The 20,828-nt window shown below is 34.1% G+C and overlaps 1 protein-coding gene across 1 annotated transcript in view; it reads right to left on the bottom strand.

Annotated features, from left to right (window-relative positions):
• Positions 1-2,472: 2,472 nt before the first annotated feature.
• The window catches only part of TRPM7 (transient receptor potential cation channel subfamily M member 7), a 101,733-nt gene continuing 83,377 nt past the window's right edge, over positions 2,473-20,828 (bottom strand). The window contains exons 31-39 of the mRNA XM_020895842.2: positions 19,232-19,257; positions 16,555-16,605; positions 16,407-16,472; positions 15,470-15,753; positions 15,264-15,346; positions 14,906-15,111; positions 12,248-12,299; positions 12,040-12,146; positions 2,473-3,947 (exon numbers count right to left, since the gene is read on the bottom strand). Coding sequence (XP_020751501.2) covers positions 3,817-3,947; positions 12,040-12,146; positions 12,248-12,299; positions 14,906-15,111; positions 15,264-15,346; positions 15,470-15,753; positions 16,407-16,472; positions 16,555-16,605; positions 19,232-19,257 — 1,006 coding nt within the window. The 3' untranslated portion in view covers positions 2,473-3,816. The remainder of the gene's footprint in view (positions 3,948-12,039; positions 12,147-12,247; positions 12,300-14,905; positions 15,112-15,263; positions 15,347-15,469; positions 15,754-16,406; positions 16,473-16,554; positions 16,606-19,231; positions 19,258-20,828) is intronic.

The following is a 20,828-nucleotide window of genomic DNA, read 5'->3' as shown; positions in this document are numbered from 1 at the left end:
GACCTTGTAGGCCAAAGAAAGTGTCACAGGGAATATCAGGGGCTGTGGTCCACACTGAGAACCACTGATCTATTGAAGATATCTAGGCAATGACCACCCAAAAGACAGTAAGACCTGTGTTTCCTAGTGGAAGTACACACCACCACTAGTGAAGCATTCTCGTCAGAGAATCAATCTTGAATGTGACCAAGTCTCTATACGTAACAACTAGTTTATGGACTGAACAGGAAACATAAAATGACAACTACGTAAATAATCAACAAAACCTTTTATGTGGGAAACTTTTTAGAACAAAAGAGCTGGTTCTTCAAAAAATAAACTGGAAAAAAAAAAGAAAGTGGAAGCAGAAACTTATATCATTAAAAGAGGCTTTAAAGACAAATCAAGCAACTGCAATATATGAAGCTTATCTGAGTCCTGATTCAAGCAAACTATTTTAAAAAATTTGTTGAGAATGATTACATTCTCTGATATTAAATAACTGTTAAATTTTCAGATGTGAAGATACTATAGTTTTGGTATTTTAGAAATACATACTAAAACATTTAAAGTGAAAGTCAAGTTTCATAATTCAGGACTTCATAGAAATTCCAAGTAAAAAACAGGCAAGTGCTAACTGTGGGTTAGGACAGTGCATTAAAGAAAGTACCCTACTAAAAGGTGCTGTTTATTGTAAACTGGTATATGTATTGTAACTTTTCTGAAGAATAACCATACCCTCTCTCCCAGGCCCTCTCATATTCACTAAAGTAGAATCAAGGACCCCAAGAAGAAACTCTGCTTTGAGGAATTCCAATAAACCTAGAAGGAAAACATATTCTGGAGAGAATCAGAACCTTACCTGGAATTTTTTTCTAAGAAAAAGCTCACAGATCATCTAATGTTGAAAATATTCTGTGGTACTTCTTCAACACGTACTTATTTAGTACCTATATTTTGTTTGCTACAAGCTCCAGCAAGGCTCTAAGGGAAATACAAAAATAAGACATCTCTTAGTTGGTAACACAGACAATCTAATTTTGAGAGAGACACACAGTGGTTGTACAGCTTTACTCTAATACGTAATTACTGAGTTTTTATGTAACTACATGATAATTGTGACAGATCTGAATATCTGGGTTCCTCAAAGACAGATGCCTTGTGTGAAAACTACCTAGGAAACAATCAGAACAGGTATGATAAATGAGGAGGATCACAAAAATCCCTGCTCATAGATACATCTCCCTCCTGCAAATAATTAATGTGATCTATCCTGTAAGTGATAACAGCTATTTATTGGGTGCTCTTGCCTTGACTGTCTGCTTAAATACATAAGATTTTATCATTTTGATCCATCTTCCTAGAGAAATTTCGATACTGTAGAAAAACATTTAAAAACTCATAATTTTATGGAATGTCTATCACAAAGCATGCAGTATACAAGGTAGGGAAGGGGTGTTAAAGGAGTGAAAAATTTTAGGGGTCTCTTTTCCTTTGTGAATTGTACAGTCTAATAGGGGTACAAAGACAGACAGTGACTATGAAAACAACATAGTTCAACCTAAAGGTGGAAAAGGAGGGTAATTTTATATTTTTGCTTACATTTAAAATTGTTTCTATATGTCCCAATACAATCAACATGCATTACTTTTAAAATAATAGTAGCTCACATACACCACCACACTGAGGAAGGCATATTATTAGAGAACACTTGCAGAAGATGTTTTATGAAGTAATTTGGTAAAGAGGTGGAGTTCTGTTCTGAGAAGGATGAGACTAAGAAGTATCAAAGAGATGAAAGCAAATGACACTTTTAGACCATGGAGTAATAATGATGAACTTGAGTAATCTAAAAACAACACTCGAGAAATGCAGTTTTCAGGTAAACTGTTACTTTCTAGAATTAAGTCAAAAAAGTTAATGAATAGATTTGTTTCTGAAAAGTGACTAGGAATTGGTACAGAAATCATCAGTAGTCATTATACTTGAAAGTCAATATACCATGGGGCTGAAGAATGTAGATAAAAGCCTGTTTGGGTTCAAATCCTAGTGCTACTCCTTACTAAATATAAGAATCTGAGAAAAGTTACTTTACTTAATGCCTTGTTATCCTGCTATGCTGATAACAGGATAACAGTAACACCTATTTCATAAGGTTGTTTTAAGGATTAAATGGGTTAATATATGTAAAGTATTTAGCATAATATCAGATACATATTAACTACTAAATAAATGTTCAATTACTGTTATCATGTGGATATAATCAACAAAAAATTAAATATAAGTAAAGAACCCATATCCCTGTTTTTTGACATAACAAGAAACAGATCCAAAAATAAAGACATAGAAAGAAATCAAGATCATTTTAAACACTGTACAGGAGATCAAAAAGCACAGGTGTACAAGATGGTTCATTAAAAAACAAATTGATATTATGAAAAAATTAACACTGAAAACACTATTTTTCAGAATGATTAAACTCAGTAAAACATCTGTAAACAAGAATAAATTTATTTAATTTCTTTTAAAGATTTAATGATATACAAAATGTATATAGTATATTTTTAATACATTTTCTTTCTCCCCCCTCATCAAACACTATTTGAACAGCTTATCTCTTTTTGCCTTGTCTGTATCTATGAGATACACTACTGAATACAAGTAAGATTTACACTGCTCCCTCCCAAATAAAAATTAAAATTAGTACCTAGGGGGGAAAAAAAAGAAAGAAAAAAAAAATCAAAGCACAGAACTTTAGACAGATGAAAAGCTTTTCTTACTGTTGAGCATTCAACAATATCTGGGGCAATTAAATTACATTTTATTGGCATAAAGTTGCACTGCAATCTCCCAACATCACATAATGATAATCCAATTCAATTTCTTAAGTACCACAAACAATATTCATGTTCAAATGTTCCTACACAATTTTAAATATATGCAAGAATTCATGTTTACATTCTGATTTGATATACTGGTCAATAAAATCTTTTGAGAAGTATGTAACTTCCAAGTTGTCACTATATATATATGATAGGAAAAAAGCACTTAAACTTTTCTTGCAAGGTAACTTCTCTTGAACAGTGAGTTAAATTTTTCCTTTGATATATTTAGGTTATAGCAATCTAACATGGCTTTCTTCTAGTTAACAATGACTTGAGAAAACAATGTTTTAAAAAAAAATTATACTTTTGCACAATTTGGGCTCTATTTAACAAAAAACTGGCTCTATCTTTTAAATAGGAGCCTAACCCTGATTCATAAAGTCCCTCTTAGAAAACGGTTTTCAGCCTGGGCTTCCTATATCCCTGTAGATCTAGAATTATATAACAAGCCTTCTCTTTTCCCATGGCCAACAAGGATCTAGGTGGGCCTAGTGACATTATCACTGAACACACTAAAATACACTGAGGAAGACATCTGACTGCCATTTAACCAAAAGACTGGGTGACTTCTTCATTTCACTAGCTGAATGGCAGTAAACCAGCTGCCAATAAAATCTGCACAGACACCTAACTTTGGTTAATGGTATTGCACCACACAAAGAGAGGGTTATTACCCTCATCAGAACAAAGTCAAATGAAATTCTGTTAAAAAGAGCCCTTTAAAAGGTTATAAATACTAATTTTTCTTTACCTTTAAAATTTAACAGCTGCCAGCTGTATCATATAGGGAGTTCTTGACTGACTAGTTTAATCGAGCCAAAAGAATATTGACCTTTTAACTGTGCAAGATTCAGCACACACTTTGCTGTATTATCAAACAATTTCCTCCTAACGGAAAAGTGACACAGTAACATTTTTGTGAGGTGTAATCAAAACCAATGATTCAGTAATATTATAACATCAGACGAATAGAATTAGCTGATTCTGATTCTTTGGTGGAATTTCCAGGCTGAAGAGTCAAATCAGAAGGCTCATCCTGAGGAAATATTATTTTATCAGGTGTATAGTCATTCCTCTTCAGATCTATATTCACAACCCCCCAAAAAAAGAAAAAAAAGAGTCAGTATTGCTTAGAAAAAGAAAATTTGAACATTTCCTAAACTAATTTCCCTCTAAACATGCCAGATCTATTTTTTACAATATTGTTATAAATTCAAAAGTCACAAAATTTATATGCATAAAAATGAAATCATTTGATAAATAATTATGTTTTGACTATGAGTTAATAACTCATGTAAGTATAGAAATACAGATATGAACAAGGCAGATAAGGTCCCTGTTCTAATGGAGCTTATGTTCTTAAGGGTGAAGAAAAATAAACAGGAAAACAACAGAATTATAAGCAGTAACAAGTACCTTGAAGAAAACAGTGTGAAGAGGGTCAAGTGGGAGATGGTATATGGTGATTCTTTTAGACAGGGTGGGGCAGAAGAGTTGCAGGAGATAACATATGAGTAAAGACTTGAATATTGAGAAATACTGAGAATACTCATTGGAAGGACTGATGCTGAAGCTCCAATACTTTGGCCAACTGATACAAACAGCCAACTCACTGGAAAAAGACCCTGATGCTGGGAAAGATTGAAGGCAGAAGGAGAAGTGGGCAACAGAGGATGAGATGGTTGGATGGCATCACTGATACAATGGATGTGAACTTGGGCAAACTCTGGGAGACAGTGAGGGACAGGGAAGACTGGAGTCCTGCAGTCCATGAGGTTGCAAAGAGTCAGACGACTTGGCGACTGAACAGTAACATCAACTGAGAAATGACCTATCAAAGTCCCAGGAAGAGTACTCTATGCAGAGAGAAAGCTGATTACAGACTATAAAAAGGAAAAGACTTGGTGTGTTTTAAGAATGAAAAGAAGCAGCACGTCTTGCAAGTAGAGAAAGACTAGGAAAAAATGAGGTCAAGCAACAGTTAATGACCAACAGTTGTCAAACTACAGCCTGTGGGCCAAATCTGGTCTGCCCTGTTTTTGTGAATAGTTTTATTGGAATGCAGTCATACAAATTTGTTTACAGATTGTCTATGGCCTTTTCTGTACTACAATGGGAGATCTGGATAGCTGTGACACAAGACACATGGCCCACAAAGCCTAAAATACAAACTTTTTTTTTTGCCTTTTTTTTTTCCTGGCTGTACCATGCAGCATGTGGGATCCTAGTTCCTCAACAAGGGACTGAATCCATGCCCCTTGCATTTAAAGTGTGGAGTCTTCGCCACTGGACCACCAGGGAAATCCCTATTTCTTTTGCCTTTTACAGAAAAGTCTGCTGACCTCTGATTCAGGGGACACAGGCAAAGGTAAGTACAGATTACAGTAAAATCCACTGGAAGGTATCAAGCAGTCTTAAAGGAGGAATGTAACGTAAGCAAATTTGTTTAAAATGACCATTCCAACTGTCACATGAAGTCTTCTTAGGGGACAATGGGTAAGAATCTAGGAAACAAAATGGTGGCAATGATGATGAAGATAAACTGATAAATTCTAGGGAGATTTCAGAATTTGAGCAGACAGAATTTGACAGATTGGTTATGAAAAGTGAGAGAAAAAAGGAACTGGCTAGCTTTTAGGTTTTGAGTCTGAGCAACTTGGTAACCATTAATGAGACCGAGAAGTAGAGTTTTGTGGGAAGGGAAATGAAAGTCAAGAATTCTGAAGTGAACATGTTACTTGAATCTGGAGCCTGTTATACAGAGTGAAGTATATCAGAAAGAGAAAAACAAACAGTGGATATGTATGGAATCTAGAAAAATGGTACTGATGAACTTATTTGCAAGGCAGGAACAGAGACACAGACAGACAACGGACTTGTGGGCACAGCAGGGGAAGGAGAGGGTGGGATGAACTGAGAAAGGAGCACTGACATATATACACTACCATGTATAAAACAGAGAGCTAGTGGGAGCTCAGCTCAGCGCTCTGTGGCAACAGAGAAGGGTGGGATGGGGCAGAGGTGGGAGGGAGGCTCAGAAGGGAAGGGATATATGTATACTTTTGGCTAATTCACGTTGTTGTATGGCAGAAAACAACACAACACTGTTAAGCAATTAACCTCCAATTTTAAAAAAAAGGTAATTCAAGTAGCAATGAAAGAAGGGGAATATAGAAATAGGAGCTCAGCAAAGAAGTTAGTCTTCAGTTAAACTTGGTACTAATAGCATGGAACTGCATGTATAGCTATGGGACAGGATGAACTTGACATTACAGACACATATGACAATGGTTGCAGAATAGAAAAACTTAATGGAGTAGTATCAAATTTATATTTTAAACCATAGCTGTCCATAAACCCTGCTACTTTTATTTCCATATAAAACCGAACTTCACACTCACAGTTAGGCAAATATACTCCAATTAAAAAACAAGAGGTAACTAACACTCAGAATATAAACTGTTAATTTTAATTTCAGCAACAGTTTATGTTCAACGATCCAAATACATACTTACTACAGTATGAACAATTTTTGATTAACTTTAAATTCAAGACATTGCATTAGGCCTTAAGGAATGCAAATTAATTTGCAGCTGAACTGTACACAAAGAACAATGGACAGAAACATAATTATAATTCAATTCACAACTGTAGTGTTAACTAATGGTGTAACCATGGGCAAATCATGTAAACTCTGCAAAACAATGGATTTTGACTGGATTGCTTTTTATGTCCCTATCAAGCTGTGAAATCCTGCTTATAATGATAATTTAAAAAACAGATATGCTATTAAAAAACTGCATTGTATTAAAAACCAAATAAAAACTGAATTTGGGCTGCCTGTTAAATTCACCACTATATGTTCCACTTCTGGCTAAAATAGACTAAGCATATTCCATCCTCTCTCTCTTTCACTGATTTAAACCTTTTACATGATATATAAAGCAACTACCTGAGATTTCTGAAAAGTGATAGCAGATATATAGGAAGGAAAATCTGAACTTGAAGAATGATCTATATGGTGGTGAATTTCCTGGTTTTTTTTTCTTTTTTCATCTCTTATTTTTAGGCTTAGACTTGAAGATAGCTCAATCACAGAAATGTACAGTGAAAGTGGACAAAAAAGCTCCAAGGCTTTCCAGCCTGAGGATAAGGAAGGAGGACCTGTGGGATGGAAAATGTTGAGGGGAATGCTCTTTTTTTCTTTTTGCTCTTCTGCCCTTTACCTAAGACAAGCCCTAGTCAAGAAGAGGTATTCCTACAGTGGTGGAAGCAGGGAAAGCACCCACAACTCCAAGAGAAAAACCTCTCTGACCAGAAGAACTGAGAATAGGTACCTCTACGATGCAGAAAGTATTACTGTCAGCACCAGAAATGGACTAAGTTACAGAAAGTGTATGATAGCACAGGAGGCCAAAATCCTGGCTTTCTAGTCAGTGTACCAAAAAAAAGAAAAAAAGAGGCCCTTGGGAATCACAAAGTATGGGAGAAATCATGGAGAAGAGGAAAATGGAGAGACACCCTCAATTTGTGCATGACACCCTGAGTGGCACATATGTAGAAAGACAGCATGGCATAGGCTTTGAGAACTAAACTATGTTGCAGACCTTTGGTCATGTTCCAGACTTGACCCTATTTGACACACGTGAGAGAAACCTGAATAACAATGCAAAGGTTTTAAAAACCAAATCGACATTGGACTCACAGCCACACAAAAGACAGACTGTGATTTGTGAACTGAATTTAACTGAAATAGTTGGATAATAACACCAAAAATCTCAAGAGGATTCAACAATTCAAAATTCTCCAGAGGGTTTCTAATAAGATCTCAAATCTCATAATATTCTAGATATCATGAACATATTTTAAAATTACTAGAGATACAAAGAACAGAAACATTTAAAAGATTCTCAAAGAAAAGACAACCATGAGATGCCAATCCCAAGATAATCCAAATGAAAGAATTAAAGACTTTAGCTACTGTTATAACCATATTCCATGAGGTAGGACAAAAGACTTGAAATGAAAGGAAAACAAGTTTTCAGAAGAGAAAACAGTCAGCACAAAAAGAACCAAAAGGAAATTATAGTTCTGAAAAATCTAAGTGAAATATAAAATTCAGTGCAAAGCTTAATAGCAGAAGAAAGAAAGAATGAGGAGTCAGTGAATGTGTATATTGATCAGTAGAAATTGTCTAATCTGAACAAGACAGAAAAATTGTTAAGTTAGTCCCCAGAGTCACAAGTTCATGGGTGACAATTATCAAAAGGTCTAACATTCTTTTTATGAGAGTCCAGGAACATCGATGAAAAGGTTGATGCAGAACACACATTTGATGAACTAATAACTAAAAACTCCCCAAATTTGACACAAGTCATCAATTTGCAAACTTAAGCTTAGTAAAGTTGAAACAGGATAAACTCAGAGAAAGTTACAACTAGACATAAAATAGAACTATCAAACTGCTCAAAACCAAAAATAAACAATAAATCTTTAAAAGGAGATACATTATAATGATACATCATGTAAAAAGGAAGAATAGTTCAAATGACTGTGGAGTTTTCATCAGAAATTATAAAGGCCAGAAGACAGTAGAACATTTTTTAAGTGCTGACAGAAAAAGCATCAACCTAAAATTCCAGATCCAAGGAAAATACCCTTCAGGAATGAAAGCAAAATACATTCTTAGGTAAGAGAAACTATGAGCAACCACAAAAAAAAATAAACATAAACATAGAAGAGAATACTAAAATAAGAGGGGGAGCAACAAAAAAATAAACCAGAGACATCAATCAGAAAACAATAAAACAGCAGATAAAAACCCAACCATACCAATAATTACATTAAACATAGAGGGTCTAAAACAGCAATTAAAAGATACAAATTGTTAGATTTAAGAAAAACAGATTAAACCTAGGAACTAACTACTTTATGCTATCTATAAGAAAATCACTTTAAAAATAGTTAATATATACAGGTAAAAATAATAGAAAAAGATATCTAATGGAACCACCAATCAAAAGCTATGCTAATATCAGACAAAGGACTTTAGGACAAGGGAAATTGTCCTTTTTAGGACAAGGGAAATTACCATAGCATTACATAATGATAAAAATTAAATCACCATGAAGTCTTCACTTCTTGGTATAAATCTTTATATTTATATATATAAAAATCTTTATATATACTGTAAATCAGCATATACCTAAGAGCAAAGCTTCAAAATATATGCAGGAAAAACTGACAAAACTGAAAGCAAAGCAGACAAATTCACAATTAGAGACCTCCTTTCTAAGTAATAAAGAGTAAGTAGACAGAAAATCAGCAAGGATATAAAAAAGCAGTATAACACTATCAAAAAGCTTTCTTTCATTAACATTAATCAAATAGTTCATCCAACAAGAGAATATTCTCTTGAAGTATAACATTCATTCAATAGAGACAGTATCTTTATAAGGTTTAAAATTTTTCTTTAAATTGAATTCATACAAAGAATGTTCTCTTATCATAATGGAATTAAGCAAGAAATCAGTTTACCAGGAAAAATTATAAAAATGTGAGAACTAAAAAAGACATTTGTAAATAATCTATAGGACAAAGAGAAAATCTCAGGGAAATAAGCTATATTTAAAAAATTAAAAACAAAAATAATACATATCCCTCTATATTTTTTAACACAAAATTTATGAAATGCAGCTAACATAATGCTTACAGGAAAACCTATAGCACTAAAATATTTTGTTAGGGAAAGAAGTCTTAATAATCTAAATTTTTACCCTAACTAGAGGAAAACTAAACTAAATCCAGAGCAAGCAGAAAAATGGAAATAATAGAGAAAAAAAAATCAAAGAAACTGACAACAAATAATAGAATAAAACAATGAAAACAAAAACTGGTTCTTTTAAAGTACCAATAACACGGATACACTTTAGCCAGATTGGAAAAAAAAAAAAGCATACAATACCATAATGAAAGAAAGGGTTCACCAGAATCACCACAGACATTAAAAAAAAACAGTATCATTAACACTATGCCCGTAAATTTGCCAATTTAAATAAAGTCAAATACTGTATAATCTCATTTATATATGGAACCTAAGAAAACAAACTGACAGGAAGAGATGACTTGAAGTTACCAGAGTGGAAGGTGAGGTGGGGGAGAACTGAAAGCAGGTGGTCGTAAGGTACAAACTTTCAGTTACACAATAAATAAGCACTAGGGATGTAATCTAGAATACTATGACTGTAGCTAACACTGATATATGATACACAGGAAAGGTGTTAAGAGAGTAAATAAATACCAAGAGTCACCATGAGGAAAAATATTTTCTTTCTTTCTATTCTATGTATACGAAAAGATGAATGTTAGCTGAATCTATTGTGGTAAAATCACTTCACAGTTTATGTAAATCAAACCATCATGCTGTATGCCTTAAACTTATACAGGTGTATTATTAACTATTTCTCAAAACAAGTAAAATGGACCAATTCCCTTAAAGACACAAACTATTAAAACTCACTAAAAAAACCAGTATCTATCAAAAAAAAAAAAAAAACCAAAAACTCTTAGCTAAAAGTATCTGATGAAGAAAACTTCAGACAGATGGTTTTGCTAGATAATTCCATCAAACATTTGAAGTGGGGATAGTATCAATTCTATACAATATATTCCCCCAAACAGAAGATGTAAGTAATTCCAACTTATTTTTAAGGTATCATCCAAAAACAAAACAAGAATGACAGTACAAGGGGGAAAAAAATCTCATAGATCAACATTCTTCATGAACACAGATATAAAAATCATCAACAAAACATTAGAAAAGTGAATCCATATACAATTTGAACACACAAATGAACACCAAAAAAAGATAATATATCAAGATGAAGTGGAGTTTGTCCTGGGAATACAAGACTGGCTCAACATTTAAAAAGACAATCAGTGTTAATTCAGTGTAACACGAACAAATTAAAGAAGAAAAACCAAATGATCAAACCAAAAATATAGATGCAGAAAAAAAACAGACTAATTCAATGTCCATTTAGGATAAGCATCTTCAAGAGGTAAGGTATGAAACAGGATGTCTACTCTCACTACTGATATTGAACATTGTACTAGAATTCCTGGCCAGTGAAAAAAGTCAAGAAAAATAAATAAAAGGCATACAAATTACAAAGGAAGTAACAAAACTGTCTCTACTGTCTACATAGAATTTACAAACAAAAAACAGAAACTAAACCAAATCAAAATGCCTCGTAGAACTGAGTTTAGCAAGAATGCAGGATACAAGGTCAATATACAAAAATAAATAATTTCTGAATCTGTTAACATGAAGAATTTAAAAAATTACAGACAGTAGTAGTAACATGTTTACTATGTGCCTGGCACTGTTCCGGAAGTACTTCACAAATACCAACTCATTTAAACCTCAAACAAACAAAAACCTACAAACCTCTATGATGTAGATATTCTCTGAGAACCTGGAGTCTGGCTCCCAGGTCCAAGTTCTTCATTACTACATTACTGGTCAAAATGAGAGGAACTTTCAGAAATACAAGTCCAGGGCAAGTGCCAAGCACCTGTAATTTTGGAAAAGTTCCACAGGGGATGATGATGCATACCAGAGAGTGAGAACCACTGGTCTGTGAAATAACTTACAATTCAATAATAACCTGTAATTCTCAAGTATAAAGATGAAATTACTATCATGAGAAATTATATCTGCAATTCCTTGTTTCTGTTTCATGAAATACTCTTTTCCAGGCCAACTTGAAAGTCTATGCATCCTTCAGTTTTAGGCAAATCTGTTAGTTCCATAGGTAGCATTCCTTGACTTTTAAGTTTGTGTTAAGTGATCCGTTTACCTGGTCTGTTTTTTCTGCTTGATATTTATGATAGTCCTATAATTCTGTTAATCTTTTAGTATTTAAGATTTGACTAAACTCCACTGAGAGCAGGGACCACATTTGCCTCATTCACTATCATATCATCAAAATCTAACACAATTTCTAGCATCCACCAGACACATAATAAATGTACACCAAGAGAATGAACTCTTTATTTCTGTAAGTAATGAAAGAAAGCACAGATTCATTTATGTTTCTGGCCTTATGAAGTTCTGCAGTAACTAACTCTGCTAACAATTTATATACTTTATACTGATTAAGAAAACGCCTACCTGGAAGTTTAAGTTTTCTACAGCAAGAATTACAGTGATGTTTTGCTCTGAAGTTTTTTATTGCATCTTCTCCTAGATTTGCTGGGCCAAAAACCATATCACAGGATCTGGGGAATTGGTAGTTAAAAGAAAAAGTCAGTTGATGCAAACAGAAATGTAGAATTTGAAATTATAAAAAGATCTTCATGAAATTATTAAAACTTATTACCTCTTTTCTTCTGCCTTTATCACAGATGGGTCAGTCAAACTTTCACCCACACCTTTATATGTATATACAAAAAAGACAATTCATATTATGTAATTGATATAAAATATTGATATACGCATAATAAAAAGGTCACAGGAGATTCTACAGTATCATCAACCATTACACAATGTTAAGCTATTCAAAAGAATATAGTTTTTCTCTTTTGACCTCAACATTGCACTAGCAACAAGTACAGTTCCTGCAACATGAACAACAGTTAAATGTCAGAGTTGATAGGTAGAAAACGAAAGTTCCTGATTGCACCAGTTTCTGATGCAACAAGGCCAAGTTTGCAAGTAAATATCTCCTTATTTACAATTTGCCCTTGTTTCACCTTAGCAAAAAACAATTAAGTACATGAAGACATGATCTATAAGCCATTTTAAAAGTATCTTGGATTTTTAAAAATCACAGACTAACATATGAATACACCTGGCTCAAAAAAGATTCAGATTACATAAAGAATAAGATTGTGAACATTTTTCTTCACCTCCAGCCCTCTCCAGAGGTGTTAAAGGTGATATTAAATCTTTTCAGTCTTACCTATTCATTCACATAAAGAAAGAACAACTACTGATACTTGAACAATCATAAAATATTTTACCCATTAGAATGAAATCTAATAAAATGGTTAGAATTTCACAACAGAAAAATCTAGAATTAAAATATGACACTAATTTCTTCTCAGACTGGCAAAGATATTGAATACTGAACAGATGAAGAAGTGGGCACAGTGATGAGTGCTTGCACAGTGCTGAGTATGAATTCCTACAACCTTTTGGGGAAGTTAATATGGCAGGCACTCTTAAAATTGCACTCTCTTAACCTAAAAATAGGGTGACTATGTGACAATAGAGGATTTAAATCATGCTATGCTTTCATACTACAGCTTTTAAAAGGAATGACTCGAATTTAGCAGTAAAAACCCAGAAGATGTTTATCATATACTGTTAGGTAGGAAGAAAAACAAGTGAAATACAAAGACATACTCATACACACACACACATATATAGCATGATTCCAGCTGGAGAAAAATCACAACACAAAATGATTAAAAGAAAAAAAATTCGTGAATTTGTCTTCACAAAAGTACAGAAACAGTAAAGATGGGAGCATTCTGTTCTTTATACATTTCTATGTTGCTTGTTTGTAGTAATTATCTAAAATATTTTTATATAAAAATGGCTCCATAACATTAATTTTATAAAGAACATCAAAATTATCCTGCTTATTAAAAGTAACTGCCATCTCTTAATCAATATTCATAGTTTGGCCTTCACTTGAAAATGAATTGGCCCACCTAATAAAATATATCAGAGTTTATATACACACCACTTAATCATTTATATGAAATGAATTACTGAAAAAACAATAGCTATTTTTATACAATTTTCTTTCCTGAGTTGGTATTGAAATAACAACTGTTTGCTTGTCAATAAATCTTTTATTATTATATCTATATAATGAAAGAAGTCATCAAGTGATAAATATTCTGAACAATTGTTCTTAGGTGACTTGAATTCTGATCTATGTTAACAGTTGAAATTAAAGCTACTCTTCAGGAAAAAAGCAAATCATTGCTCTTTCCCAGCCATAGGTTCTTCTTTTTTTTTTTAAATATATGAAAGAATCTGTCTACAAAGAGGCTACACGCAGTTTTTCCCTTCTAGGATCCATGATGCTCCACCAACCAAGTGCTGGAATCTATTCCTTACCTCCAAAATCTGATCTGTCCTTACAGCTTACCTTGACCAGTAAAATGGGGCAGAAGGGATCTGGGCCCATTCTGTGCCTAACGAAAGAATGCCTGCTTTCTCTCTGGAGAAGCTAGCTATCACATAAAAAGTCTAATTACCCCAAACTACCATGCTATGAGGATGAGATGGCTGGATGGCATCACCGACTCGATGGACATGAGTTTGAGCAGACTCCGGTGATGGAGTTGGTGATGGATAGGGAGGCCTGGCGTGCTGCGATTCATGGGGTCTCAAAGAGTCAGACACGACTGAGTGACTGAACTGAACCACGCTATAAGCAAAGTCCAAGCTAGTGAGCCATGTAGAGAAATCACTGGGTGGAGAACTGAGGAATTCAGTTGTCTTGAACAGAGACTTAAAACATTTGGCTCCAGTCAAGCTGTCCAAACTAGTATCCAACCATTCAAACTCTCCAAGGGGACAGCAGAGATAATCCAGCCCCAAATTCTTGAACCAAAAAAGTGAAAGCAAATTTTTTTTTAATCCACTAAATATTTAGGTAGTTCAGTTGACAGTAATAGATAGCATGAACTCAGGAAACAATAAAGATTACTTATTATTGTTTTAAAGAAACAGTCTTTATACTTTTAAAAAACTAAGGCTACAGATTTATGAGTAAAATAGGGGATTTCAATGTTTTTGCTTATTAAAACATCTGCACTGCCTAGATAACAATTAAGATAGCCAGACCCTATTCTTCAGTGCCCTGATAGCTATATACTCTGGCCGTTATTGACTTGCTTTTTTAACAGCTTTTACTGACCTAAGATTTTACATATCTATAGATAAGCAGATTTCTGTAGAGTGAGTAGATGAGAACCTAATGCATAACTTCCTTTCAGCAATATTTTAATAAATTTACCTTGTAAATCAAGTACCAGTAACTCCCCTCTTGTATATTCGTAAGTCCAGTGGCTAAAGGCCAGCATAATCTCTTCCAGTGTATTGGTTGGAATAATCTCATCACCATTATTGTTGTTGTATTTTCTAAATTCTCCAGTCATACATTCTTCCACAGCAAACCACTGTCCTGCTGAATGGCAATACAGCAGGAAAACTTCAAGGAACCTTATGAGAAAGTTATAGATATTACTAGTAGTTTTATTAATAAAATTCTAATCAATCTGTAAAATGGGTAAATAATGAAATTCAGCATCCATAATGAAGGTCAAAAGAGAATGCTATCCACTAAAAGATCTCAGAAATTTGTAAAGATTTACCTTGGAGAATATGGTATGGATTTGGGTTTCATTTGGTTGAAGGCAAATGTGAGTTTCTGTGCTGCTCTCTGTTGTTGAATTTCCTACAGAACAGAAAAAAAGAAACCCTTGTTCAACACTGACATTAAGACTTTATTAATTATACTTTAGCAGTGAAAACAAGGAACTCAAACAATGCTTCACTATATGCATTCACTAGCACTTACTCTAAGACAGAGATGCAGAACTGTATCTTCTTTATAAATACTTGACCATGTGTTAACCACTTCAGGAAGAAAAGATTTGATAATATAAAGATGTCCTGATTTGAGGATATCATGTTCTGACCAAGTACACTGTACTTTGACAGCTCTTCGTAAACCTCCTCCCATCTCCTCTTTACTTAAAAATTCTATCTTGGCACAGAGGCCCAGCTGTGACCAAGAAGACATGCTGTTATTCAGTATGTTTGGAGAACTCTCTTCCAAGCGATACACTGTGACAGGCTCACCTGCAAGTTGAATGGACACATTTTAAGGTCAAAATATGACTCTAAAAAGCATGGAGCAAAAATTGGCAGGTATCTTTGGTTAAGATTAAGTAAGGAATAGAAGATGAGATGGACCAGGTTGTAGTTTTACAAAATAAGTTTACCAGGTTGCAGTTTTACAAAATAAGGACAAGAAATATTCAGAAACCAAGACCTAATATCCTAAGTTCACATGTATTTGGTAATGATAAGCATTTTTGAAATCATGAACATTTTGGAGAAAAATTTTTAGAAAGTAACTAGACTTCTAAGCATTTGTAAGCTAAACTTTCAGATAGGAGGTTAGACCTATTCCACAAATCCTGTGATATCAATTTATCAGTGCTTTCATTACTAAACTATGACCAAGAGCTTTTCTGAATTAATACACCACTGCCTCTGGATATGTCAGAAATAAAGAAAAATCAATACTTCTGATGCTTTCATCTATTTAAACATACCTGCTCTTGTAATCAGGCTTATTAAAACTTACATGAAGTTAATACTTCTTTTTAAGTCAACACTTCTTAATGCAATTTCTCCTCTTTCTTCACCACCTATGTTCTATATTACAGTTTAAACCCACATATTAATTAAGGGTTTATTTCTCCTTTTATTTTACTTCTTGGTTTTACCTCTTGGAGGCACGGGTGTAAATGGAATGCTCTGGGATAATCTCATCAAGTTATTTCTTTCCACAGCTGCATAAAAAAATGAGAGAGAAATAATGAAATCCCCCAAAGCTCAAAGCATTACTAAATTTTAATACTTATTATTACTAACCTGAGTAATAGTAATTTGTATCCATAACTGGCTTAAATGGAGAAGCAAGACCTAGAACAGCAAATAAACAAATGAGACCCTTTTAAAAATAATAATACAGCATAAATTTTTGCTCAGGCATTTTCATTTAATCATTCCAAGCTGTGTGCAGGTAAGCTCTCTGCAATAAAAAAGTGATAAATTATGTCCCTCATGTGCTTTATTACCATATTTTATTATGCCAGATATGGCAGATTAGTGGTAACTGTGCACTCAAAAAGCATATGATAGTTCACACTCTCCTGTCATAAACTACATTCTTCCCTTATTCCCTACTCAAAAAGAGAAGTGTCAGATCTTCTGGGTATGGAGACATAGCCCTGTAACCATTTTAGCTGGTTGACCATGAGCAAATGTGAAATGTAACAAAAAAAACCCTTCCTCCATCTCTAGATATATTTGAGGATTTCACTTTTTTAAAATTTTATTTCTTTATTGAAGTATAGTTGATTTACAATGTTGTGTTAATTTCTGTGAGGACTTCACTTAGCTGTAGTGAGAAAGATGGAGAATACATTGAACCTGTGTGTTAAGCTTCTAGAAATTTCTAGAATATAAGTGCAAGAATAGGTTCTTTTTTATTTACATTCTTACAAGAGAAGGAAATCAGTTAACAGTTATAACACTGTGTGATAAATTGTATAAAATATAGTGTGTGTATGCATATTCTCACACACACACAGAGTGTAGGACTGTAGCGGAGAGGTACCAAATGCCTCCTGGTTGAAGAATGTTTCACAGAAAAGAGAAAGCAGAAAGCAAGTAGTTTGGAAAGTGCGGTATGGTCAGGGCAACATTTGCTATACTTGAGAAAGAGAAACCTGTTTAATATAAATAGAACAGTGGTTTTCAACACCATCTATCTATTTATCTACATACCAACCTACCAATCTACCTACCTATCCATATATCAGAATCACCTGTGTGGCTTTTCAGACATAGACTTACCCAAATCTCACTCCAAAATATTCTAACTCTTTAGGTATGTGTCATCATACAAGTGATTTGGATTTATAACCAAGTATCTGGATATGCAACCAAGATCTTAAATTAATGAGCAGAAGTACAGGCATACCAATAGGAAGTAAAGCTACAGAAGCAGGGAACACCAAATTGTTAAAAGCCAAGTAAGCAATGTTAAGAAAATACACCGGGGGCCTCCCTAGTGGCCCAGTGGTAAAGAATCTGCTTGCCAATGCAGGAGACATGGGTACCATGACCTGGGAAGATCCCACATGCCACGGAGCAACTAAGCCAGTATGCCGCAACTACTGAGCTGAGCTCTAGAGCCCAGAAACTTCAATCACTGAAGCCCACACATCCTAAAGCCTGTGCTCCCCAAGAGAGGCCATAATGAGAAGCCCATGCACCACAATTAGAGAGTAGCCCCTGCTCTCTACAGCTACAGAAGAGTCCATACGGCAACAAAGACCCAGCACAGCCAAAAATAAAATAAATAAAACTTTTAAAATACTTAAAAAATGAAAAGATGCTGATTTTATCTGACAGTAGAAAAATGGAAAGCAGAGGAGTGACAAGATCAGATCTTTTTAAAAGAATCATTTTGGTGGTAGAATAGAAAAGAGACTGGAAAGGAGCCCAAATTGGCACAATTACTTTGAAACCCTATTTGGTAGTAACTACTGAATATGCCCTACCACCAGCAATTCCACTCCTGTGTACATACCCAACTGAAAATAAATACATCCCGTTTACCAAACAACATGAACAAGAATGCTAATGCAGCACTATGAATATTAGCCATATACTGGAAGCTACTGAAATACTCAACTAATGGTAGAATAGATATATAAATTGAATATATTTATATAAGAAAATACTATATAGTAGTGAGAATGCACAAACCATCACTACATACAACAATGTTTATGAATTTCATAAGCATGTGTTACGACAAAAGTCAGACACCAAAAGAAGAGTACACACTGTAAGATTTCATTTATATACTTTATATATATACACACAAATATATATACATAAAATAAAGAAGAATAGATAAACATGTACATACACACAGATAAAATCAACCTGTATTGTTTAAAGGGCAGAGGTTATAAGAAGATGATACAGAAGCTAAGATACTGACAACATGTATTTTGTGATCTGGGTGCTGATTACATGGGAATGCTCACTTAGTATATATTTTCTGTATATGCATCAATAAAAGGATTTAAAAATGATGACAGTCTGAACTGAAAGCAGCAGCAGGATATATAGTGGAAGATGGATTCCAGAAATGTTTTAAGAGGTAAATATAATAGGACTTTGTGAGTGCAAGGTCAAGGGGGTCAAGAACACCTTTCTCTCAGGTTTCACCTAGCTGAACGAAAGAGTACCATTCAGTAACACAGGGAATATAAGGAAGCAGCAGCCTGGGCAGCAAGGATGAAGGGAAGTGGGAAGACTGCAAAAAGATCATCATTCACAAGGTGAGTTACCATATTTGTAAACACATATAATAAAGAGAAATGAACGGAGGGAACAACTCTCTACTTCCTTGGCTTTTTTCAAATATGAAGCCTAATATTTCTTATCTAGGACAATGTTAGTATTTGCTAAAATAAAATACATCATATACAATCCTTAGCTTTTCACATTATATTTACTACACACTCACCATTTAAGGTTCCTTCTTCAGGCGGCCTTAAGGAAACACCAAAAAAATATAAGAAGTTAAGTTACAGCTTTAGTTTTGGCTACCATAAAACTTTATTTTATGAAGTTATTATAAATTCTTAATATAACATTATTAAAATAACTCTGAGATTCAGATTCACTTTTGTTTGAATATTTGCCATCTCCCTTAAGTTAGCACCAAATTCACACACAGATATGTATAAACCCATTATCAATAACTCATACCTCTAATTCAAGCCTACATAAATATCAGTAGTAGTTTGGAGCCAAACTGAAGGTTGAGTACTAATAGAGTAATATATTCCATGACTCCTCTATTATGGAGGTTCACTCCAGTACTTTTACATAATGCCTTGAAATGACTTTGCAAGACTATAAAAGTTCAACAGAATTGATAGGCAAAGAACTGAAAGAACAGTAATTAGGCATCATTTTGCAAAACTCAACTGCTAAACTTGAAAAAAATTTCTCTCCAATCTTGAACATAATTTACTTATAATAACATATATTGATACCAAGTGGAAGTTCTATTAATCCCACAGATTACAGTACAGATTAGAGAGACAGGTATAGTGGAAAGAAAAGTGGAATGGAATAAAGAAAATGGATTAGAAGCTTCGTTCTCTCATTATACAGTTATGTGGCTTTGCTCAGGATGACTAAAGGACTAGATCCTGAAAGGACCTATAGAGTAGAAGACCTTGGAAATCTCCTTCTAGCTTTTACATTGATTCTGATGTTTGGTTTTCACCTTAATAACACAAATATTTTCTTACAGGAAACACTCTGACTGAGCACCAGCCCTTTCTCTACTATTGATAAAGCACTCTTTTCTTAGTAACCCAAAGAGTTACTGCCAAGTCTACCTTTGTGGGTACTTCTCTGGATCAGTATTCTGTAATTCAGTGTTCTCTCATTAGCTGAATTAACATCAACTTTTAAGAACCAAATCTGTACTTACACCCTATAGTTCTAGTTACAAAAGATATTTATTCTCTGAAGAGGTTTCATTATAAACAGGTCTTCCAAGTACCAGTCAGGACCAGGATATCTCCAAAATTTGACCAGCTGCATACCTATGTAACATCTGGTTTATTTTCTTCTCTTTATACTCTTATCTATGTTTGATACAGAGAAGGAAATAGGGTAAACACTGTATAATATATAATAATTTCCCTCAAATTGGCTTCCCTTCTTAAGCATGCTTCCTATATCAAATAGGTATCAAAACGAGATTAATGTCCTCTGGAATCCTAAAATACTAATTCCCAGGCTGGGAAACACATAGATTATCTTTGATTCTTATGTTTAATCTGTACCGAATTTTTTACTTTTTGGGGATGACTACTTGTCAGATAGTCTTCTGTCTCTACTTTTGGTTCTGGATCACCACATCAGCTTCCGAGGGCATTCCCTGCATGCAGGCGTTCTAAGGTATACTGTGTGTTACTGCTTTAATTGCCTAAGTGCTTTCCAAATGCAGAAGACAAAGCTTGTTGATTGGAACAATGGGCAGAGAAATTAATTAAGGTGTCAAACTAGGTCTTTGCAAGCAACTTGGAAATAGGACTAAATCA

Source organism: Odocoileus virginianus, chromosome 6, assembly GCF_023699985.2.
Source record: "Odocoileus virginianus isolate 20LAN1187 ecotype Illinois chromosome 6, Ovbor_1.2, whole genome shotgun sequence".
NCBI classification, from domain to species: domain Eukaryota; kingdom Metazoa; phylum Chordata; class Mammalia; order Artiodactyla; family Cervidae; genus Odocoileus; species Odocoileus virginianus.
This window is presented reverse-complemented; position numbering and strand designations above follow the sequence as displayed.